The 24,926-nt window shown below is 39.4% G+C and overlaps 1 protein-coding gene across 2 annotated transcripts; it reads right to left on the reverse strand.

The window, feature by feature from the left end:
* Positions 776-24,273, reverse strand: GTF3C3 (general transcription factor IIIC subunit 3). Of its 2 annotated transcripts, XM_021398938.1 has the most exons (20): positions 23,936-24,273; positions 23,102-23,204; positions 20,293-20,486; positions 19,750-19,873; positions 19,063-19,254; positions 18,433-18,598; positions 16,679-16,826; positions 14,953-15,025; positions 13,795-13,884; positions 12,650-12,753; positions 11,910-12,081; positions 11,256-11,458; positions 10,941-11,042; positions 9,969-10,104; positions 9,099-9,336; positions 8,587-8,777; positions 7,432-7,556; positions 4,598-4,750; positions 3,702-3,839; positions 776-1,763 (listed from the first exon to the last, which is right to left on the reverse strand). In XM_021398938.1, exons 1-19 carry the CDS (start codon positions 24,032-24,034, stop codon positions 3,717-3,719), a joined length of 2,736 nt encoding a protein of 911 aa, XP_021254613.1. In that variant the 5' UTR covers positions 24,035-24,273; the 3' UTR covers positions 776-1,763; positions 3,702-3,716. The 2 variants fall into 2 exon arrangements, with proteins under 2 accessions (XP_021254613.1, XP_021254612.1); XM_021398937.1 differs by lacking the exon at positions 776-1,763 and having other exon boundaries at positions 3,150-3,839.

Consider the following 24,926-nt stretch of genomic DNA (forward strand, 5'->3'; position numbering starts at 1 on the left):
CCCAGTCAAACCAGTTCCTTCAGAGATCATCTGGCACTTACACTGCACCTGCTGCTTACACCAGCCTAGATGATTTAGCATAAACTGTGCATCTCCACCTCCAGTGTCCCCAGGCAAACAGCAGCCAAAACTAATCTAGTTCTGCTTTGCATTAACTCAAACCGCAGGGTAATCACAGTTGAAAAAGTCTTTTGGAAGAGCTCTTACCATTTAATGCCTTTGTTTTTTAATGAATGAATCCTTACTGAATGCTTAAGTAGGTTGCCTAATGAGGGACAAATGATTGTGACCACCTTATGTAAGAGAACAAGCACACTGTAACTGCACTGTATGGCTTGTTAGCAGGGTAACAGAGCCAACCATCCCCAGACTTCCAACTGCAGGAGTTTTTACCAAGGTATCATGGACCTGAAGGGCTGGTTCTTCACACTTCCCTTGTTCCAGAATCCTCTGCTCTCTTCAGTACAATTTCATCTACAGTTATTTTACATATTGATAGGTAGAGTCTGATTATATGCCTGTAGCTATTAAACTTGGTATTTATGTTTGCACAGTAACATTCTATTCTAGATTGAACACATACTGTTGCTTCTTCTACACTTGTTTGGGTTTTCGGGAGAAAAACATTAAGACATAGCGTAATTGTAAAGTATTACTGTACCACAGCCCCTCATACCTTTAGCACTACCTTAAGGTTAGGCTATGTCTGCCTTAGCAAGTGATGCAGCTCTGGGGGTTGCACGCAGAATGAAATAGCTGGTCCAAATGTCCAGGATGTGTTTAAGCTAGATTTTTACTTTTGATTTGATAACACCAAATTACAGGAGAAACTGAGAGATAGCTCATTAGCGTTCAACCCAGAACTCGCATTAAGAAGAAAACTCTGAGTTTCCTTTGTGCTAAGACAACCATAATGAAGCAAATGAAGCAATCATACTGATGAAAAATGAAGGATATAAATTAGAAGCTTGTATCCCTTTTAAAGGGGAACAGCACAAAATAAGCTATTTGTTTACAAAAGATTTGGGGAAAACCACCGTATAAAATCCATTCAAACATCAAAAGTCCATAATAAATGTGATCTCGTAATTCTACCCTTTATACACAGTAACTGCAAAAAAGATGTACAGTAAATTAACACTTTGCTGCCACCTGCAGGATCAGTAGTTGAGGTCTACATTGCTAGCTTTTCCATAGTGGTTGGTAGTTGCTACACCTGATAGTCACATGTTCTACTATATTCACAGTATTCAAAAATTAATCTTCCAAGCATTGTGGGTTAGCTTTTTTTTTGTTATTTTTTTCCTATCAATCTGTGGCCATCAGAGAATATGGGTAATTAGTAGCTTTCTACAATCTTCAATGCAGAGAAGTGCAACTAAACTGGGATCACTCCGTTTTTAAAACAAGCAGTAAATGCTTTCATGGGCAGTCTCTTAAATATGCCTTTAGTGTCTTACATAAAATATCTCTTTAGCAATAAAAAGCTAACAACTGCCATGGTTAAGCCAAGTAGTTTAGCAATGTATGCAATAATCGACTTAAACGGTTACTAATTCTTTTAAGTCTATTTTATGAAATACATAAGCAATAAGGAGTCTGAGTGTTCTAGACTCAGTTTTGGAAATCAGTAACACAAAGGGAAACTGTATACTGGAGCTCTAGCTTCTGTTTTCAAAGCATTAGTTCAGTGCCGAGTGCTGAGGACTGTACTTCCTGGGACATGACAAGCCTTCTTCACGTGAAGAGACAGGAGTCATTCACTGCAAGAAGGAAAAAATCAAAGTTACAAGATGTGAAGAGGCCAGTAAACAACAGGGAAAGCTTCAACAGAGAATTTTTACACCAAGCTGATACAATTGTGTTACATTTGTACACAAGTGTCAGCTCCAGTTCACATAGCAAACAGTTGGCTACCATGTCACAAATGGTGATGAGGTAGCACAAAGAACAAAACAAATGAATTGGGTGATGGAGTCATTCTCTCCCTTCTGCATTTTTCTATAATTTGGGCTGACATATAAACTAAAAAAAAACATTTTAGTTATTTCTGCAAATTTAGCAAGGGACTTGGATTTGGGCAGTGTTGCCTAGTTAATCTGGTAAACTACTTCTAGTAAACAAGCTGTGCTTTTCAGAGTTGGTGAGAATTTCTTGGTATTTCTCTCTCATCTCTGTATTCTCAGTATAGCCCAGCACTTCCCCACCAAAGTGGACATGCAACATACTGTTATGTAACATTTGATCTGAGATAAAATTGTCTTAGCTTTAAAATTAGCATAGACAATTCCACGAGCCTCAAGCACTGATTGGAGTGTGAAGCATAAACACACACAAAAGTGAGCTGAAAGTAAATAGTAGTTAGTTGCAATCACAGAATCATAGAATCGCACAGGTTGGAAAAGACCTTCAAGATCATCAAGTCCAACCGCAACCTAACCATGCTACCCTAACTCTAATAACCCGCTGCTAAATCATGTCCCTGAGCATCACATCCAAACGGTTTTTAAACACATTCAGGGATGGCAACTCAACCACCCCCCTGAGGAGCCTGTTCCAGTGCTTAACAACCCTTTCTGTAAAGAAGTTTTTCCTGATATCCAACCTAAACCTCCCCAGCGCAACTTGAGGCCACTTCCCCTTGTCCTGTCACCAGTGAGAAGAGACCAACCCCGCTCTCACTGCAATCACCTTTCAGATATTTGAAGAGAGCAATGAGGTCTCCCCTCAGCCTCCTCTTCCCCAGACTGAACAGCCCCAGTTCCTTCAGGCTCTCCCTGTAGGGCATATTCTCCAAGCCCTTCACAAAGCTTGCTGCCCCACTGGTACTATTTTAGTAGCGTAAATAACGAGTGCTTGCGAGGCAATGGCATGGCTTGTTTTCTACTCAGCATACTTTTTCAGCCTTATTTTGCTGTAGCACTGAACCCTGCCTATATATCCATATAGCTCTATATTCTTTGCTGTTCTCTCACGAGGTTGGGAGGAGCCTGCTTCTACCACCGTGTGCCACTGCTCAATTGTCAGAACTACTTAAAAATCCAGACCATTTCCAATGTATGTTCAATAACAAGCTATATGATATTATTAATTTTTGCTGTTCAGTAGATTTATTATTTTTTTCCCTAAGGAAGAGTAAACAAGCATCATTAACTTCAGAATTTTTATTAACAAGTTCAGGAGGACAAAAGTAACATGGATTTCAGCAAAACAGAAATCAACCTTGCAGTAGAACAGCTGCCAGGAATATGAACTCCTAGAAATACTGAACACTTAAATGATCTTGAAATACCGAGTTCTCCATCCTGTAGCGATTAGTATGAGCCCATTTCTTTCCTCTATATTATAGTACAACCTTGCTTGTAAGTATCTGTAGAATTGCACATTGTAAATTTTTCTGAAGATAATATTGGGTTTCTGTTTTCACTGTTGGATTCTATACAAAAGATCAAATATCAGATTACAAAGCAGCTCATCAAAGGAAACATGCTCAAGTTTGTCAGCCTTGTGCTCAGAACAAACAGTTCCCATCCATATGTGATACAGTTCAAATGTCAGAAGTAGAAAAAGTCTATATACAGCACACAAACTATATATAGCACAAGCTATGTCTTTGACCATATACAGAAAAAGATGTATACAAAACCAGTTTCCCCAGTACTGCATGATGCAAGAGTTAATACAAAGAGTATCATTTCTACCTGCCACAAACTTCATCATACAACTGCATACGTATACAACATCTTTTGAGCCATTCTGGTATTTCCACTGCTGTGATAAATAAGTGACAAGTTAAAGGCAGTATCTCTTCTCAGGTCTGTCTGATCAGTTTCTATTCCCTGAAAAGATAATGAAAAGTTATCTATATGCAAAGATGGTATGAAAGTGAAACTTAAGTAGCAGTCAGAGTGCAATCTAATCACATAGTATTACGTTACACAGGCATTCAGGTGTACAGAAACTAAAGTAGTACTTCTTACACCCTCTCTCCGTAATGAGTTTCCACCTATTGTTAATCATTAAAAAACTATATTAATGATATACTAAAAAAAATTAGCTGTAAATTAGGTAGCCAAATTATAAAACAGGAAAGTACTATCCGAATTTGTCTTTGTAGGTAACATATTTGTTTCTATAACCAGAATATGAATGCTGCTCTATCTTCTACGTGGTCAAAACAATGCTGCTTTGAACTCCTAGTGTCAACCATCACCAACATTTCTCCATTTACCCATCTTTCCTGTCTTCTACATAAACGTGTAAGTTTTCTATCTGCTCATGCCAAAGCTAGGCAACAAACATCCACTTCAAAATACTGCATGCAATATATATTAAGTTTAGCTACTTATTCAGGTAAAGTTTGGCAGCCTTTTCTTGCTGCTAATTCAAGCCTATTAGTAAATCCCTCAGAATGTACATCTTTGAAATTAACACATGTATAATTGTGAATTAGGTAGCAATCAGGTCTGAGTTTCCAGTGTCAGAGAATTCCAACACAAATTGCTTTCAACTGCACAGATCTTACACACTTAACTATGGCTGAGAAACTAACGTTGACCTGACTATTTGTTGTATACAACTTACAAAGATACAGTACCTCCAAGGAGAGAGGAGGAAGTTCAAGTACTTTTTGGTAATAGTGGATCGCCAGATGCAGTAGCCCCAGCTGGTGAAGGCCACGGCCAAGGTTGTAGAAAGATTCCTGACATGGCCCACGTAGATCCAAATAGCGGTGAAGGAAGGAAAATCCCTGTACACATTTTATGTACATTGTGAATATTCCCATTAAGAAGATAGCCACAAAATATACTGGAGAAAAGGTGTTTTAATGTGTGTGTGTATATGTTTGACTATTTAAACTTTTGATCCATGCTTCCCCACAAAAATACATGCAAGTTAAAAGCAAAAAAAAAAATGTCACATTTGATTGCTGAAACTGTGAAAAACGAGCTGTCAGTCTAAGCACCACTGATGACAATAGGTAGTTATTTTATTAATAGAGCAAACCGTTATTTAGTGTAGTGATTTATGGCACTAACTTAGTAAATATACATGTAATATATACACAGATAGACAAACATAAGACCGATTAATGTTCAGAAGAAAAAACTGTCTTAAAAAACACACAACCAAGGGACAGGCTAGAGCAAAATTAAAAAATACACACATTTATTAAAAAGTCGCCTTTCTCCATCAGTTGTTTTTTGTTGCTGGTAGTGTTTTTTGAATTTAAAGAAAGCATCTCCTTTCCTTAGATAACAGCAAGAAATAATTTAATTCTACTTCTTGCTGGCTCCATGAAGTACACATCAAAAGTACTAGTTCTGGAATGTAAGTGTATTCTTGATCTTGATCTCCATGTCAGTATTTACACCAATACCAGTTATCAGGGCAATTACCAGCAGATCATTTTATAAAGTTGTCAAGAATAAACATCACTGAGTAAAGGCATGAAAAACTGGTCTATTCTAAGCAACAGGCAAGAGTTCATGTCACTTGTTGAAGTCAGTACATGTTTTACTGCTACACCCCCACAAAATTTGAAAGTGTGCTCAAATCTTGGAATTCCAGTACTACGCTTTAACAAAGTGAAGCACTCCGTAGGTGTTAAGCTTCCTCTGATTTTGGTTCAAAATTTAAGAATATGGTGATGTATTTAAACTACGTGACCAGCAGAACCCCAGGTGTTCATAATCTGCCAACCTTAGCCTGAAACCCTGCTCCTCTGACATGGCACACTGTGGAACACACACACAAGCAGGACCCAGCAGGGATTATGGGCCTACTTGGGTGCTGATGCTCCAGAAGACACAAAACAGGGCAATGCATAAAGTAGACTGGTGGACAAACTGGTCTCATTAATATGCTGACATGCTATAACATGAGAGAAGGCATTTCTTTCCTCATCTGTAGGATGTCACTGCCTACCAGTTCGTAGTGTTATGATCTGTTCATTGCCCAAGATTTCTACTATGCTATAAAGATGAATGGCATTAGGCCAGAACTGCCTTCAACACGAAACAAAAGGAAAAAATAAAGACAGATACAGTATTATATTAAAATGCAGTGTTTTAATTTACACTGAAGGAGTCCTGTGGGAAACTCAGGAAGGATAGGAAGAAGAGAGGAATTCAGAAGGGAAAAAAAATGGAGCAGTTTTTCATCCTCTCCTGTGCAGAATTTTACATTTCTTTCTATTATTGCTTTGGAATGCGGTGGTTCCATTACTAATAGTGGCCTTTCTTCCAGGGACCATGTTGGTAGTCAGAGAAGACTATCAACACGAGGAATTAGTTCAGACACTAGCAGCTAATGATCTTGCTCCATGTCACCAGCACATTCCTGTGGCTGAATTATTAATCAATACAATAGGAGCAGGAAAGCGTGTAAAAATAAAAAGTGTCATAAAACCAAATTAAGAGAGAAAAACAGGGAAAAGTATCACCAGAGGGTAACAAATAGGACACTGTTCAATTACATTGTAAAGGAGAACGCAGCAGTCCAGATAAGAAAGACAAGCTGACTACAGAAAGAAGTGGCTGAACATACTAAAATTAGGCCAAAGTTTACAAACTTAAAACGCCTTAAGTTGTATACTAACATAATTGGTCTTGTTTTAGGAGGATCTGCAGCTTCTGTCAAAATCTAAGTAAAAACCATATTTCTACCCATTTAAGAAGTCATGAGAGCTTAAGGTCCTAACCATATTCTGCTGACTCTGAGCTCAAAGGCCACAAGAATTAAAAGAAATTTCAATTTAATGAAAAATGCTGAAGGAGAGTACAGGGAATGACTTTCAAGACTCCGTTTGGGAATAATCAGCCTGTGGTTTGTAACTGGATTTGGCAGATGGAAGAAAAATATGAATAAGAAAGCTGAAAAATTGAGGGTAGCCTAAACTGGAGCTTGAGAGATCTTTGGAAGGAGAGCTATATAGACACATCAAAAGGAGGAAGAGAAAAAGATGATAGAAAAAAAACTACATTTAACACCTTCTAAGTCTGGAAAGTTTTCTTAAAACTATGGAGATTATGAGACACGTCCATTTAGGGTACGTAGCTCAGATCGTACTCTACAGCACTTCTTCAAAGCCGAATAACAAGTTTAACAGAGCAAGAAGGAAAATCAGGAATAAAATCCAACCCATAGCCATCACAACTGGAATTAGTTATGTTTCACATACATTGGTGGCTGCTAATGTAAGTAACCATTGTGTAAATACCGTAGAACAAGCTACCTTTAAGTAAGAGAAGACGAGATTCAGACGAAACATAGTTCAGAAGCATATACACCTGTATTTATGTTTCACTATTTCTCTTTTGAAATACCATATTAATTAGAAGTTATTTACACACAACATGTTGTAGTCCTACCTGTCTATAAATACAAAGCCAGGACACAGTATAGGTAAAAATAATCATACTAACTTACCTGTACCAGAAGAGCATGCCTTTTCAACACGTATTTCTGAGAAGCCATGTGGATGAAAGTTAAGCCAATACAAAGACTGTACAGAGGTTCATCTGGGTTTGAACGAAAGGCTTGCACATACTGTCCTAAAAGCAAATATCAAATTTAAAGTGTGAAATAAGAAAAAGAACAGTTTAATACATCTGCTTAAAAGTATACATGAAAAAAATACCACTAAGAAATCATTACATTTTCAGTACTCCTTGGATTCTGAAGAATACAAGCTGCGAAGTAAAAATGTAAACAAAAAAGAATCAGACACAGAAAGCAAACAAGGTCCTTGCTAGGATTTATATCTTGAAGGTGTGGAGAATTACTGTTATGCACAGACAGGTTTTGGAAATTCAGTTTCATTATTTTGGTTAAACTGTCTGTTTATGCAACTGGAATAAAGAGAGAACAATTATTCCCCAAAACATTAAATACTGAAAAACAAACTAAACAAAAAAACCCACAGTATTATTTAAAAGCATTGAAAAGATAAATGATGTAGTGAAATATTACTGTCTCAAGCACAGTGTGACCCTTCGCCCATGACTAAGGCTTTCATGCACTACAGTGAAAACAAATAATTGTTGCTGCTGGACATCTATGGAACATGTAGATATAGGTTTTATTTAATATTTTTTAATTAAGAACCCAGTAACTTACAAAGGAGACTGCACATGAGCTACTCACTGCTTCTTTACAATATGACTTCCTCTGAGACACAGTAGCAGAATGCTCCATCTGCAACACATCTCTATTATGATGCTTGGAGTCATCTTAAAACAGTAGGCTTACTTCCAAGGCCCATTTAAGACATCCAACCAACTTTATTTGCTGTTTAAATTGGTCTGTTTTTGTGTTTCTTGATCTTTACTACCATTAGCCCTCCGTTATCTTTACAACTGGGTTATCTTTGCAATGCATACTAAACTTGAAAAATCAACTTATTTTTTATTAGGAAAACTTTACTGATGCTTTGATTTGGGTACAAAATAATCAAAGCATTGGGTTAATACTATGAAGCCATGTAGAACTTTCTGATACACGAAAAAATGACTTTAAGAAAACAGTTTTTTCTCTGTTAAAAAAAGCATTCACTTATTAAAATTAGAAGATTAATGACATTACCAAGAGCATGCTTGAAACTGCCAGATACAAATGCATTATGCCCATTTAGGACACACAGTGCATGATTATCAGGATTTTTCAGCATTAGGCGGAGACAAAAGCGATGGTGACGGACATCCTGAGATTGCATAGTAACTTGATTGAAGATGTTCCACAGCTGAGGTTTATTGACATTTTCCATTACCATTATTCTACAGAATGAAAACCATACAAGAAGTTAGTAAATGCTATACAGTGAATACAACATCTGCAATAAATACAGCTTAAGTGACCGAGGGAAAGCTGACGATGAAAAACAGAACCAAGGGTTCTGACCAAATCAAACGACCTACTTCATTATACGTTATTTCGTAATCAAAGGCCATCAGAAACTCCTTCTGCTTCCGTAGGCTTGTCAGTTTCAGGGAAAGCTGGAAAGCATTAGCCTACCTCCTTCAGAAATCCAGCACTATGACTACAGCCTTGGTGGAAGTAATTGGAGAACAGATTGTTCTGCCTTCTCAGTTCCCTACCTGATATAGTTGTATGCTTTTCTGAAGTTCTTGTCCAGAATTGCAGCAGAAAGCCCGAAGTATTCCAGCTCCTTGCGCTTTTGTCTATCATCGTAAAATGAGTAGTATTCCAATGAGGAATCTACTAGTAGCTCAGCCTCCTTGTACCGGGAGAGGTCACACAGGGAATATATAGCCTTCAGGAGAAGACTCCACCAGTCATCCTTTGTCAAAACACTCATGAGAACAGCAAAAATCGCTGAAAATATTAAAGTCAGTAAGTGAAGAAAACTGAAACAAGAAACTCCTTAAAAAAAAAAGTGCATACATCAAATTGATCTTTTAAGAAAAGTCTCAGCATTAACAGGAAAAACAAAGGTAAATTATTTACTTTTCTCTGTTTAAGAGCAGTTTATAAAATAAAAGCAAAAAACAGGCAAAACTTGGGAACCAATGGCAAGGAATACACATTCTGAGTTGTAAACGTAGCACAAGAATGCATTACTTTTCATCTTTCAAACAGTGCTTAAGAAACTGTAGTCTGGTTTAATCAAGTGTTCAGTTCAAAAATCACATGGCTTTTAAAACATATATAACATATACATATTTCCATTATTTTCTAGAGCCGCATGTATTATGTATTTGTGCTGAGGGGAATGTTGGACCATATGGTCTCTATATGTCCTTCTCAATTTAAATTATTCAATAATTTCATTATTTTTCTCTGAATGGGCATTGTTCCCTGAAGCTACATTACCTCATTTTTGCTGCCTTCCCAGTCCTAGAAACACAAAATTTGCATGGATTTAGCATGCAAAATAGTAACATTTGTTTCATTTTCAGGATAAAGAAGTTAATCTCGTTGCTTTGTTTTTAATAAACATTTGTTACCTTTTGCATCACAGTTTGCTGCCTCCTGGTCATCATTGTCAGAAATTTTATCCCTTGGCACCTTAATAAGGTAGAGGTGTCTCTCTCCAGACTTGGAGCTAGATATCAAACACACCTGAGCTCTGCTCATTGCTACCTAGAAACAAATTTAAGGGCAGTATTTCAGATTACATTAATAAATCCCATCTCAAAAGCAGCGTTATGGCCATTCTCACGCTGCCTGCCAAAACAGCCTGCAGATTAGAAATGCTACAATAGAGCAAGATTACGTGAGATAACGTTCCCAAAAGGTGTATTATCTCTGCACGGTCTCATAATTTATTGCAAACTGGGCTATGCAGAAGAAAGATGGAAACTCTTCAAGACTTTTCCTGGGATTGGAACATCCCCGTGTATATTCAAATCAAAACTGTTTGCAGAGAGGCATAACAAAAATGACACCATTCTGTCAGTATCAGTTTTAGAAGGATGTGGACAGCCAACTATTCAGATAGTGTAATAGAATAGCAATGGTTCCAACCAAATGGATAAAATCAAGGTGGTTGTTAACTAAATGAATTCTTCCTTGCTCATTAAATAACAAGATAGATAACATAATTCAAAATGAAGTAAAATACAAACTAGTATCTACACAAAAGTAAATCTGAAAAAAGCATTATGTTGACTTCTAAATAGGTAAGAAGCAACTTTAGTACTTGGCATGTTCTCCGCATATTCAGAAATAGGGAGTTGAAATCAGTGTATTGAGAATTATACTCACAAACGATGTTCTGCTCCAAAGACTACAGGAAAAAAAATGACAGTATTATGGGCCCCTAGCATTAATAGGCTCTCCGCAGGATTTTTATCCAATGAAACTACGAAAACGCTTGCATACCAAAACCGCTAGTTTTCTTCCTGAGTTTGTCTCTTGTGTTAACCCAACTCACAGCTTTCCAGTTCGGTAAAGCATAACTGCAAAGACTGGCTTACCTTCAACAGCATTGCCAGCATCGTCAGTAAAGTGTCTACGTAACCGTACATTTTGCCTTGGGAATACAACAGTGTAGAACGATGGAGGAGTAATTTTAATTCCTAGGTAATATCAAATATCATTATTCAACCACTCACAAAGAGAGAATTTATGAAACAAACAATTATTAACACAATTCAGAATTAACAGAACTGTAAAATCTAGAAAACTGCATGTGTCAGTCTCTGGTCCTACACCATTAACATCTTTGAACACTACCACAGTCTGTCAAATATCATATCCTAAACTGGAAGCAAAGAAAACACCTTGCTCACCTGCTGGGCAGCATTAGCATCCTGAGCCAGTGTATCTGGATCATACATTTGTTCCAGGGCCTCCAGAGCTTTCTCAGGCCGGCCCAGTTGCTGTTGTAGTGTTGAAAGTGAGATTCTTGCATCCAGATGCAACGGAGCGAGATCAACAACCTTAGCATAGCTCTCTGCAGCACGCTCCATGTGTCCCAAAGCCTTCAAGCACTCTAGATATACCATACACAACACCATACACTTAAATGGCAGAAAAAGAAGATTAAATGCTAGCAAAATAGCTAACATACTTTCCAGGTGCTCTTCCAGTTAAAGCCACTCAAAAGATGTATTACTGAAGTGAAAATATACAGAAATAAGCACTGATGCATCTATAGGTCCACTTAAGCATCATCAGTTGATACAAAATGGAATGCAGAATAGATGTTGTTCATTTAGATGAAAATAAAGAATTCGTAGCTGAAGGTAATTTCAGTCTGCAACAAGAACAAAACCCTCATGGCAGGGTTGTCATAGTAAACTCCAGTTACAGTTTTGCAAATACAAATTATTGTTCAACATGCATATCTAAATTCCAGTGATCTTAGATAAAGTACACTGGAAATGCTCAGCACCGTGCTACCATCTCTCAGTACCACGTTTTCAGCAGCCCTCCTTCCTAACCTGCATGCCGAAGCCAGACGACAGCCAAGTTGTATCGTTCAGAACAGACGAGGGCGCTCAAGAGAGGCAGTGCTGAGTTGTATTCTCCAACATCCAGAAATGCTTCCGCAACGTCCAAATACAAGTCACCCATTTCTTCCGGATTTTGTTCCACCAGAGTGGTCAAAAGAGGCTTTAAAAGCAAAAAAACAAACACAACACTAAAACCCACAAATAGTCACCAACAACACTGCTTTAAGATCTGCTTTTGGGAACTCCTTTTTATGCAGTTTGCATTTTGAGCCATACTTCCTTTACTTCAACGTTACTTTAGAAGTGCAAAATAAAGATCTGAATTTCACAATTGCTGAAAAAGTCACATTTCACTTTTCCAGACATTTTACATCCTACTGATCTGTATCTTTCATAAGAACATTCTTAAGATTTATTAGGGCTTTAAAGCAAAGTCAAGGTCAAGGTATGTTCCTTAGCGTTCCAGACTTTGCAGCGTGGTCCCAGGCCTAACACAGCCCACAGGCTTTCATTTACTGTCCCTTGGAAATACTTCCAGCTGAAGGCATAAAATATAAAGACAAAAATAGCATTTCTACTATTAGAGGTTTGCTAGGCGTCTGTCTTGGAGCAGGAGGAAAGCAAAAAGAATCTCCAAAGCCCTCTCAACGACCTCAGTCATATGAAGACAGGAAAAATAATTTGCTTTGTTAATTTATCCCCTGACTTTTGAGTTTGTTTGTACTTACATTGAGTGGCTCTAGGATGTTCAAGTGTACCAAGCACACCATCAGCTTGACTGTGATGTCTATGGGAACCCCTTCAGGTATACGGCAGCTAACTTTCTCCACAGCTGCGAGAAGAAGTAAAAATTTCTCTCTGAGCCCTTAAGTTTTAACAATCATTTCACAGAGTCCCACATCCTCTCCAGACTATATGGAGCTACAGTGAGAAAAATATATTCTCAGACTCTAGCAACTGTTGGTGTAGACCTACCCTCTCCCCCTTCTTTTGTAACTTTTGTGATAGCTGGAATAAATTCTTTCTCATCTCTCTGATCCTTACCATTTTATCTGAAAGATCAAGCCCTATCAGTCCACGTTGACTTAAACAGCAGAATTTGTATGATGTGTTCAGAGTGTTCCCCCTCTGGGCTTGTTTTGTAAAGCTTTCCTTTAGCAATTTAGGCACCTGTACCCTCTTCTCCTTACTTTCTCTAGGAAATATCCTGTATTAAGCTACTTTTCTCTATTAAACTAAGTGCTGCGTATCAAGGATGTGGCTGTATGTGTATACAGTTAGATACAGATACCTACAGAACATTACATAGCATGTAAAACAAATGCAATCTGATGAGAATGAAAGCATGAGAAAAAGTGCTAGCAAACCGGTACAAACTCCACTATTGTATTCCCTGCACATCCAGTCACTAAACTTCCAAAGCACTCTGTTTAAGTTCTCCTTTACCTTAATTCTTACACTGAACATTTTAAGCGTGACCACTAAAACCCGATAAAACAGTGATTTACAACTTAAAACTTCCCTATGACCTTCTACACCCACATACAGTTACAGCAAATCACAGCATGCAGACTAACTCTGAACATCTTAACACCCAGCATGAGAGTAAGTACTCACCTACTGCTAAATTCACACAAAATGAAGAATTTTATTTTCAAATTGGGTAAGTCCTGGCAGAATGTTTCGACTTTGGTGGCTGGATGTGTTAAAAGTAAATTCTAGGTACAGAAGACAGTACAGAAGGAACCTTTTCTTGAACAAGCCCTATCCCTACTATAAGAAACTTTTGTAATTTTCCTGTGATTCCAACCTGATTCCTGAGTATATGATCAGTTCATAGACTTGTACTAGATTCAGCAACTCAACTACTTACCTGCGACACTTGATTCAGCAACTGGGTCACCTTGGTTGTCAGTCACTGCCTCCTCACTTTCCGGAGTTTCTACCACTGCTGCTGTATCATCTTAAAGGGAAAGAGATTATCCTCAGTAGCACCAGCTAAGCCAAAAATTACTTAATTGTGAAACCACACTTGACTGGTAGCTTACTCTTTTTTAAAGCTGAAAAGCAAACATTCTTTTGAAGAACAGCAGAGCAAGAAGCATTCAAAAAAAAAAAAAAGCTGTAAAGCAACAGATGGTGAGGAATCAAGCTCTTGGGTAGTTTAGCAGCCTTGTCTTAATAAATGACATACTGCAGGTAATGGAAATACTGTGTTTTAATTCCCACGCTTGCAGTTTTGCTCCTTAAAAATTATCTGTTAAAAGTTCCTATCAGGACAGTTGTTCTGAACACCATGTTCACTGATCATCTATATCCTCATCTGCTCCATTAAATTAAAACACCAGCAGAATTATCTTATACCTATGATGGGTTTGGGCTAAAACTAAAACAACTGACTGTTCAATTACACAACAGACTGCCTGCTTCAGAGCTGGCAGGCGGTGAACACTCCACAGCCCAACAGAAACATCTTTAGACTTGAGCAATGGCTTTCATGAAACAGATTTCTTAAAGAGGACCTGTTTTATTCAAGTCACAATAGCAGACTAATATCTCTAGATATTTGTATATCACAGCATTTAAATGTTTAGGAAAATATGTAGCATTTACAGAGTTTTAGTTTCAGGTCAAAGCTTGATATTCTTGAAAATAGATAACACAAGGTTTATCTGACTTTTTTTTCAGAAGTTATTTAGCTAGCAGGAATAACTGGCCTGACATGATCACTCAGAGGAATGTTTAGAACTTTAAAAGGCTACCAATTGCAGGGAAAGTAGTCCTTGTCTCTAATGAGTCACCAGGGCTAATTGGACATCAGAGTAACTCCTTAGAGAATGTTGAGGTCATGCAATGTAACTCATTAAAAACACTGAAGAGTTTGAAAAGAGAAAAGCCTGTCAATATGCATCAAAACATATCCATGAGTTGAAAAGGTAACGGAAAGAAAAATGTCACACTAGATGAACAGGAGAAAAACATCATATTAGATGAACAGAAGGGTCATACTAACCCCTTGTTAACTACGTACCTTTTTTCTCCTCAGCAGGACTTTTTTCGGATGCTTTCTTTTCAAGTACAATTCCTGCAAAATCAGTAATAACCTAAGACAGAAGAGTAACTCAGATCATTTTAAAGATTTTAAGGATATATGGAATAATCAGCCTACATGGCAGCTCCCTCAGATATTACAGAAGTTGTCAGAAGAAAGGCAGGGTTTGTTTCACTTGTGGTTAGCTCACTAGTATAGGGTTTCATCACCCTATGTCTATTTTTAGACAACTTAGATCTAATCAGCATCTCCATAGGAAATAAAAGTTATATTCATCATAACTAGAAAAGTTTTGTTTTGTTTAAACAACATTTTTAGCTTCTTTTTATACCTTTAAGAAAATAGATAAAGCAAACTACCAGATAAACAGCTAAGTTTTCCACAGATCTTTCCAAAGTGCTCCTAGCTTTACTAATCCTAATACAATGCAAGGAAACTGCACAGGTCGTCTCAGCTTAAAAAAAATAAAAATTCACAGCTACCTACAGTCAGCTATTTTACAGCCCTCATCATACATCTTAACCTCAATAAAACCAGCACAATTCAACACTAATTAAGGAAATTAAAGTCAAAGACAGACTAGTCAAGACATTGACTTGCCAATAGGGGGCTAGAAGAGGGGAAACACAGAAGCAGGAAAGACTGTTGGTCCGAGACTCAATGCCATTTGGCACTTTCATTTGTGAACTGTAAAGTAAATATTTAGGTAATAATTACTGTTGCCAAAACAAGAGTGTTAAATAAACACATGGCCTTCAGTTTACCAGCTCAGATACAGATTCAGCTGTCTAGGAACAAGAAACACTATCACAGCAAGAGACCTGAGGAGAACCATCAGAAAGAAACACAAAACAGTTCTACAACTGAGTACTGCATTCATAAATCTAGTACCCAAACACTGAGTACACAGAATTAACTGTTTGATTTTTAAACTAGAAAGAGGTACAGTCAATAGAATTGTCTGCAGGCTTGTGTAACTGACAGAGAACTAAATAAAATCTTATGTAGGAAAAAAATGAAGAAGGAATTTAATATCACCAAATAAGAATATTTACAAGGAGAAAGTCCCAATTACTAGAGGCTCTTCACTCTATTTGGGAAAGTATAACGGCAAGATCATTATGATGCTCTTCTCAAAGCCAGACCAAATCAACTAGGAAATCTGCCTCAGAACAAGAGGCAATAACAACTAGAACAAACTGGGAATAGAGATGTGATGTGTTCTTCTCCAATTCTTTGTCTCAGAGTTGAGTTCTAGTGTTCCGGAATGTGCGCCTGATGTTTAAAGCAGAAATTATTAGTTATAACCCAGGTATACCAGGTCAAGTACAAGCGCCCGCATGTGAAGCATTAAGCCATTCAGTGCCACTCCTGTAACCTTCACCTTAGAGAATGCCCTTTGCTGGTAGTACAACAGACACCCAAAGCAGCTCGTACTTCTCCTCTGGCTACTGAAGTTATTGTAGTTGTAGAGAAGGAGAGAAGAGACCCCAAAAATGAAACGTGGAACAGCAAACAAGTCTATCAGCCCCAGTGTTAACTTCAATGTTGATTACCACAGATCTTCCAACTGGAAGCAACCTGTATCTGATCAGCTCTATTAGTAGAGAAATATGACTATATTTAAGCACTATAGGAGTATAAACTGCCCATCCTGTGTGGCAGTTGCTGAACACAACAGACAAATGCATGCAGTTCTCCATACCGCCAATGCTTTGTCATACTGTTTGGAGGAAATATACAGCTCAGCTGCTATATTAACATCTTCCATGGAGACAAGGCTCTGATGTTTAGTAAAGGCTTCTTCTATGATCTCAATAGCAGAGGCAGCATCATTGGCTTCATAATAACTCCTATAAAATGCAGACATGAGATACTAAGTATCTCACATAATGGACAAGACATACCTTGATCACAAGCAAAAGATTTTTCGTATTTCTTTGCTTTTATTTTTGTTGATCAGCAGAGGTTGCTCCAAAAGTAATGCCCCCTATTTGTTTCCATGGAAAATACAACAGAGACAAAGAACACAGTAACGCTATTTGATAGAGCAAATTCCCAGTTACAAAACACTATTTTTCAATGTAGGCACCATTATTAGCTCTGCATTTTCACCAGCACTAGACAAGAGCCTGCGTGCAACACTTGTAAAAATCTGCATGGCCACTCAGAACATGACTCATCTTTCACACAGTTGTCATCAGTGCTGAAATGCACCACCCACTGCCTCACTGTGCTCACATCCACTGTTTGGTCTCCATAAATACTCAGCAAGCATCAATGAATGTCAGTGGGGGCCATTTTTTCCACATGGAAAATGGAAGGAGAAAATGGAAATTGAGGAATTCAATAATACACCCTTGCTTCATCCACACTTCCATGTCAGACGCCATTTTGTCAGACTGCCCCTCTGCTGCCATATGTTGAACAGCAACAAAATGGAATGGAATATGGGGGGGAAGGTTCAGCTTCTACTGCCACACCACCAGCATCCACTTCTGTCATCATGGGCCAACATCATAAAACAGGAGGCATTACTTTCGGAGCAGCCCTCACATATTCATTAGGGAGGGTAAATTACAAAAGACAGTGAGAAAGATGGTAGTTTGTCTTTCCTTACAACTTTTTACAATTTTAATGTATTTAAAATAATTACCAATAATCCCCTCTATGATCTACCTCTCACCTCGAGCCATGTATCGACAATGTATTGCATTAACCTGGTCTGACAGAAAACTCCAATAATCATATTGTTACAAGTCTTGCATTTTTTCAGTGCATTTCACAACCAAGAAAATCAAGGCTTATCTACTGACTCTGAAACAGTCCAGTGACATCTTTCTACAAGTTATACATGAGAAAGCTGAGGTTTAAAGTAGTTAACTTACTAAGAACTACAAGAGTCACACATTTAACCGCTAACCTACTCCATCTCAGGCTAACTTCTATAACTTGATCTGCTCCCATTTGCAGAAAAGGGGAAGTGGAAGATTTCTACCTACTACAGGAAAAAAAAAAAATCAGAAACTATACATATTACTGTGTTGAAGACTGCATTTCACCTTGAACATTTTGTTCCATTTAGAATTCCTGGCAGTAAAATTCTGAGTCTCTAGTGACACTATACAGATACAAAAATGTACTGTATTTGTATACAACTGTATACTATAGGAATTTCTTTTGGTGATCGTTGTTTGTATTTTACTCTCCTACTCTAAGAGAATACAGCACTTCCGAGATGATGCATTGACTGTGCACAGGATAATTCCCCCATGTCAGGCACTGGAAACATCACAGTACATAGGGGGTACATGCTTGCATGTGTCATCCCCAGCAGAAACACCCGCATACCCTTACTTTAGCTGCATACCCAGCTTGAATCGGTGAAAAAGCTTAGTAATACCAGACTTCGAGAAACTCTGGAAAACCAAATCATATCTTATTTGAAGTCCAACTTACTTCGCCATGTCTCTAGCCAACTGCATAAACCGCTCTCCATCAGATGGAGACAAGAGATTCAAAATACGCCTGTAGCCGTCCATTGCCAACTTATGTTCCCCCAGCTGCTCATACAGGCTTGATCTCTCCCATAGATAACGCACATTGGTTGGGTCATACTTCAAAGCTGCAACAAGAAAAAGCATATTAGCAGTCAAGCTGAGAATAAAACAACAACAGATTTCATAGTCACATACTCCACTGCCAAAGCCCTGGCAAACATCAGTAGTTTCTAAGTAGGTAACGGCTAACAGAAAAAGCAGTATTTACATCCTGAGGGAAGCAAACCAGACTGCAAAATAAGAACATGCTCCTGGGGAAATAAATTTAACTAAGACTCTCTTTTTCTTCTCCATAATCATAATGTGACATGACTGACAGAATGTCAATGGACACGTTATTACACGCACAAGCTTTTTGTAAGAAAGGACATCCTACGTTAAGATCCGTGAATCTTTTACCAACATCTAGACAGAGGTACCAGAATCTTAGCAAACTGCAACAAACTAAACTGGAAAGCGGAAGAAAACATAGTGATTGCCATCAGCACCTAACATTTACTTTAAAATATTAAAATCACTGCTACACTACCTTTTGCATAGCAAAAAATAGCCTGTTTAATATTGTCCTGCTCCAGTGACATCTCTGCCAGCCTGACCCATTCCTCAGTATCACTAGGGTTTAAGTGAGCCGCAATCAGTTCAAACTGTAATGACTTCTCCATATCACCCTGGTCTTCATAGATCATGGCAAGAGTGGAGAAGGGCTCATGGGCAAGAGGAGCTACAAAAAGACAAAGAGAACAATTAAAAGCTATTGTTTTAAGAACTACATGAAAACAAGTAATGCGTCTTTCTTCAAACTACAGATATCAGAGCTATATGAAACATCAACGTCATTGTTTCAATTCAGAAAACAAATCTTGCATACAAGTTTCCAATTCCTTTTATATAAATCATTAAACAGGCTGAATGAACCTCACAACAACTGTTTGCAGCATTTTTTCTACATCAGAAGTTATGCCAATAGCTCTCTATATTTTCCTTCAAGTTCTACAAAGACAATAATATAAAGCTGCAGACTTCAGGTGCTAGTTTTTTCCCAAAAGCAAAACAGTAATGGAAACGTGCTGCATACTCTTAAATTTCACTCTAGTTACACAATGACATTCCTTGTGCCAAGCATATTCGTCCCCGGGGAAGCCACACTGAATTTCCTGATACACACGGCGATTTCATCCCATTCTTGAAACCAGAATCTTCTACCATTCTAAAATACCTTGTCGAATGATTTCCATGCACATCAGAATAGCCTCCTCACGTTCTCCTCGTGCAAACCTGATATTAGCTTCTCCCATTAGACCTCTCAACGCACGAGGAAGTTTGCTGCGAGGCCTCTTCTCCTAAATGGAAAAGATAAACTATTTCTATTGATGATTCAGTTATGCCTAAACCCAGGAGACCTCGGTTATTCTTGTGCTTTAAACAACCAAACAACAAACTATTAAAGCGTGAGCGGTGTTGAAATGACTGACCAAGGTATTTGCTGATTTTCGTAACTGATGGAGTAACTCTGATATCTAACAAATAAAATCCAAACACTGGAAAAAACTCACTTCGTTATTTCTAAAAGTTTTCAAACAGCAATCTACAGTAATTTAAAAAAAAAAAACAGACTAGGCACATCAACATAAGTAGAAGTATCCTACACAGCATTATTTTCAGACAAGACTCTTAGCAATAGCTAAGATCATGCAATCCAGCATTTATTTACTATACTTCATGAAATTCAGAGAAGTTAGGTGAAGGTTTAAATACTTGCTTTCATCATTTTCTTGGTCTCTCGGTTAAGTACCATCTCCAACACAAAAACATCTCCAGCTGTGGGTTGCTCAGTAGCTTCTTCTTCCTCTTCTTCTTCTTCTTCCTCTTCATCCTCCTCCTCATCTTCATTTTCCCCAATCATGGACGCGAAGACCCGATGAACAGATTTACTGACGCCATCTGCAGTTTCTCCTGGTTGAGAAAGTAACAGAACAGGTTTATGACATACTCAGAAGTGTGCAACATTATCAGGACAAGCACAGAGAAAACAAAATTCTTCAGAATTAGTAGCCTACTTGAGAGAGCTATTCTATAAGAAAAAGGCCTTCAGAGATGTATATGACTTTTATACAGTCTCTTTGGTTTTCAAACACTGCGTGAGTTATTCATCACAAGTGCTTAGTATCCCACAGCTACTAACATTTTTTGGATATTTGATAAGAAAGCACAGGGGAACACACAGAATGAAGCAACAGTTTATTCAACACTCTTCTTGATCCACAGAAGAGAAGCAATTTTCAAGCTCTGAACTATGTGGATGGAATCAAGCCTTTCAGCTGAACAGGCTAAGTGAGCAGACAATTACACTGAACAATAACGCAGCGGTCAATTTTTAGAAGTAATTTAAAGTAAGAGCTTCTAACCACTCTATTCATGACAGTGAGTGCCTATTAACCCATGTAAATGCAAAATCCAGATTATTAACATAACTCCAGAAAAATAAATAACAAAATTATTTAACGTAAACAAATGTATAAAGCTGTATGTCCAAAATAAACATGCTTAAAGTACATGGTATTAAAACCTTTCATTACTAACTTAACCCAGGGTCATAACTGCGCACAGATCTATTTCCATGCAAAAAGGACTGAAAGCAAATCATTTTCTGTATGTTTCTCTTCATCTGCTGGCCAACAAAACATATGGTGTTGAAAGGTTAGAGCTAGGAGATTGGGCATCTAAAGATTTGATAGAGGTACACCCACAATATAAAGCTGGTACTGAAAAATAAATCTATTGCCAATAGACTAGAGGGATTTGGGGGTACTACACCTGGATTTATACATTTTACAGCCTTCTAGATGTCATAGATTCAAAGAATCAGAGATTGGCTTAAGTTGGAAGGGACCCCAAGGATCATCAAGTTCCAACCCCCGTGCCACATGCAGGGTTGTTTTTATACATTGCTGTTTTTATTCTTATCTGATATATTATTCAATATTCAATGCTGAATATTCAATATTCTTATTCAATATGTTGTTGTTTTTATTCTGACTTGGATATTAAGTGTCTAAAAATCAAGACTTCTGCTCCTCCCTGATTCAAAACAAACAATTTTTAATTTCCCTTTTATTTCAGCTCTGAACATCAGTGTATCAAAAGTGATTTGAACAATCTTTTCTAACATTTTTTCTTCCAAATATCTTAAGCCTCATTCTTCCAGCAACTCCTTACATAGTGATAAATATTATCAATGCATCCTTGATTCTACAGACTGCTCTCGAGACTTCTGTGTTCTCTGTTAAAAAGAGCAGAAGTAACGTTATGTTATCAGAATACATTTTCTCTTTGATAAAGACCACAACTATGAAAAGACATGTAACAAAGCGGGTGGAATACAGAGCAGAAGACCGCGGCTTGGAAGCATTTCAGAGACATCAGCTAAAAGAAGGGGTTGGTAGGGAACCGCACACATTTGACTCCAGCCCCACCTGTAGCATTCTGTTTCTGTCTTTCTAGGATAAGGTCTAGCCATTCTTTCAAAATCAAGGCAACACTACGGCACATACTGTGTGAGACAATTTACTTGCCTACTTTCGATATTTAAAGGAGAAGAAAAACAAACAACAAATAAATAAACAAACAGAAGAATTATAAGAACTTGCAGCGAAAGTAGAAAAAGAATCAAAGAATACCCAGAGTTGGAAGGAACCCATAAGGACCATCCAGTCCAACTCTGTAAAAGAACCAACTCAGAGACATCAAAGACTGCATTCTGCTATCTCACAGCACCGGCAGTCCCATGAGATGTGCCCAGCCAGTGCATGAAACGCACCATCTAAAGGTGTCTGAAGCAGACTACAGTGCACTGAGGCCGGAGCTCAATTCCAGAACCCTAGGCATGGGATCACCAGGCAGTGATACAAATGAAACAAAATGCTGCTCCTACCACTTCCTGAGAGTCCTTTCATCATGCAGGAATCCCAAAAAAAGTTAGTGTTACTTTGGTATCCTTCTAAGGAGATTTCATTACCATCCAGGTAGTCAGGAATATCCAGCAAAAAATAAGAAGAGAAGTAAACCTGAATCCTCTAATCAGGACAAAGAATTAAAAAAATAGTAATAATAATAAGCAAAAAAAAAATAGAAAAAATAACCTCCTCTACTGAACTATTTTATTTTCCTTTAGATTACAGTGAAGAAAGACAACACTCATGCAGCAGAATTAAATAGCCAAGAAGGCTAGCAAAGATGAGCACAGAAAACCAAAACAAAACACAGGCAGAAGACTTTCTGAAACACGTATTTGTAACTTCAGGTAGAGTTAACGATAGAGACTACCTGGTTACGAAGCCAGGAGGATTTCCCAGAAAAACGACGATGACCAGATTCAGCCCCTTTACATCAGTGAACAAATTTAAAGCCTATATATGCATAGGAACAAAGGCATACACTCTAACAATGCACTTCAGTACCCATAGGCTCAACAGAAACAGATTTTTACAGGAAGTCAGCGAACAAGGAGCAAATGCTTTCAGTCACTTTTAGAATACATTTTTTGCTGAAACCGTCACAGAGACATTTACCGTCTGTTTCATCCTGACTTTGGGACTTCCCAGCCGCCTTTCTGGATGAAGAAGGAGCATCTCCATCGTCGGCGTTTTCCTCACCAGATGCATTCTCACTGTCCTACACACACCAACAACATTAGTTACCAGCTTTGCCACGTGCCTCGCTCCTGCTCCCCCTGATGTTCAGGATTCGCATTCAGACCACGGGTTTCAGCTTTTGTGTGGCAAGTGACACAGGTGTGCTAAGTACTTTATTTTAACATAAACAACTAAACAACTACCTTAGCAACACCTGCTTTAGGGCATTCACATTCTAATAAACGTGAGGTGACCCAGGTGGTGACTATTCACATTACTGCCGACTGTAGAGGCCCTTGTTCAGCGTATAAAAGAAGGCAAAAAGAAAAACATGTAAGGCGAACTCTTTCGGAAGCCGGCATTTTTTAAACACAGAAGACCGCAACTGTACTCCTCAGAGCAGTACGAGGTTGCTCTCGGGTGGCACTCATCCCTCGGTGCCGCATGTCCTGCCGCGGCAGCACAGCTCTACTCCGGCGGCTGGGAATACAGAGCCCGCGCTCCGACAAGAGACGGACAAAGCAACTGCTGCACCCAGAGCTTCTCCGAACACCTCGCTCTGCTCACTCGAAGCCGCAAAGCTATCCCCCTGTACCTGCTGCCGCGGGGAAGCCAGCAGCGGCACACACTGGATGATGTCCCCCCAGCACCCGCTGGCCGGTCCCGGGGGAGCGTCTACGCCGCCCGAGGTACCCCTGCCGCGTCCTCCCAGCCCGGGGCCCCTCGCAGGCCGCCCCGCCCCCACTCCCGCCCCACCCGCGGCCGCCTGACCTTCTCACGGCTCTTGCGCTCCTCCCGTCGCCGCTCGAACTCCTCGAAGGAGATCTTCCCCTCCAGATAGTCGATCAGCTCCGGACTGAACCCCGACATCGCGCCGGGACGGCCGCGGGAACCGCTGCGGGCGGAACGCGGTGCCTCGGCTATGGCGCCCGCCCCGCCCCGCGCCCCGCGCTCGGGTTCCGCGCCGCCGTGGCCCGGCCCGGCCTCTCAGCCCGTGCCTGCGGGGCTGCGCGCCGAGCTCCGCCGTCCGCCAGGAGTCGTGCTGGTTTCTCACGCTACCGAGAGGCTCCGGCGTTGACGGAGCGCTTCTCCACAGTGCAAGGGCCCTTTGGGGTGGGGAGGCGGCTTGAGGCACTCATCTCCCCCCGCAAACCGGTAGACTGCTGGTAAAAATAATATCTAACACCCTCCCCGCCAATATCGCACAACGTCTAGCTCCAATAAGCCGAAAGGTCACATTTATTTACCTATTTTGAACAAGGGCAGGTGGCACTTCCCATTTATTCGTACCTAAACACACCCAGCGCTGCCCCCAAGCACCACACGTGTGGCAACAGACAGCAAACGCGCGGATGACAGCGAGGCGACATGCCTCAGGGAAAGAATGTGGACAGAAGCGATTTTTAAACTGTCAGGTAGCAGGGAAGAAGGCAAAGCAGGGGTATTTTGCTGCGGAGGTGACCACTTTGCATGAAGTCCAAAAGTTAACACCTGAAAGAGATGGGGGAAAAAAGGGCATGAGGCACGCAGAGAAGTACTTAGTGCAGCGCCCCAGCTCTGACCCACGTGGATGCGTGGCAGCACTGGCTGAAGGGCCCCAAAGTTGCATGCAGCAGGCCTCTGCTTCCAGACACCGCTCCAAAGGATAAAGGGAACTGTGACCTTCCTGAATTACACAGAACCAATTCCACCAGTGATTCAGCACTGCTGTAGCATATGGCAGAGCTACAGCATCCCTTCTCAAGTCCAGTCCTAACCTAGT

The sequence above is a fragment of the Numida meleagris genome, chromosome 5, assembly GCF_002078875.1.
Source record: "Numida meleagris isolate 19003 breed g44 Domestic line chromosome 5, NumMel1.0, whole genome shotgun sequence".
Classification (NCBI taxonomy): Eukaryota; Metazoa; Chordata; class Aves; order Galliformes; family Numididae; genus Numida; species Numida meleagris.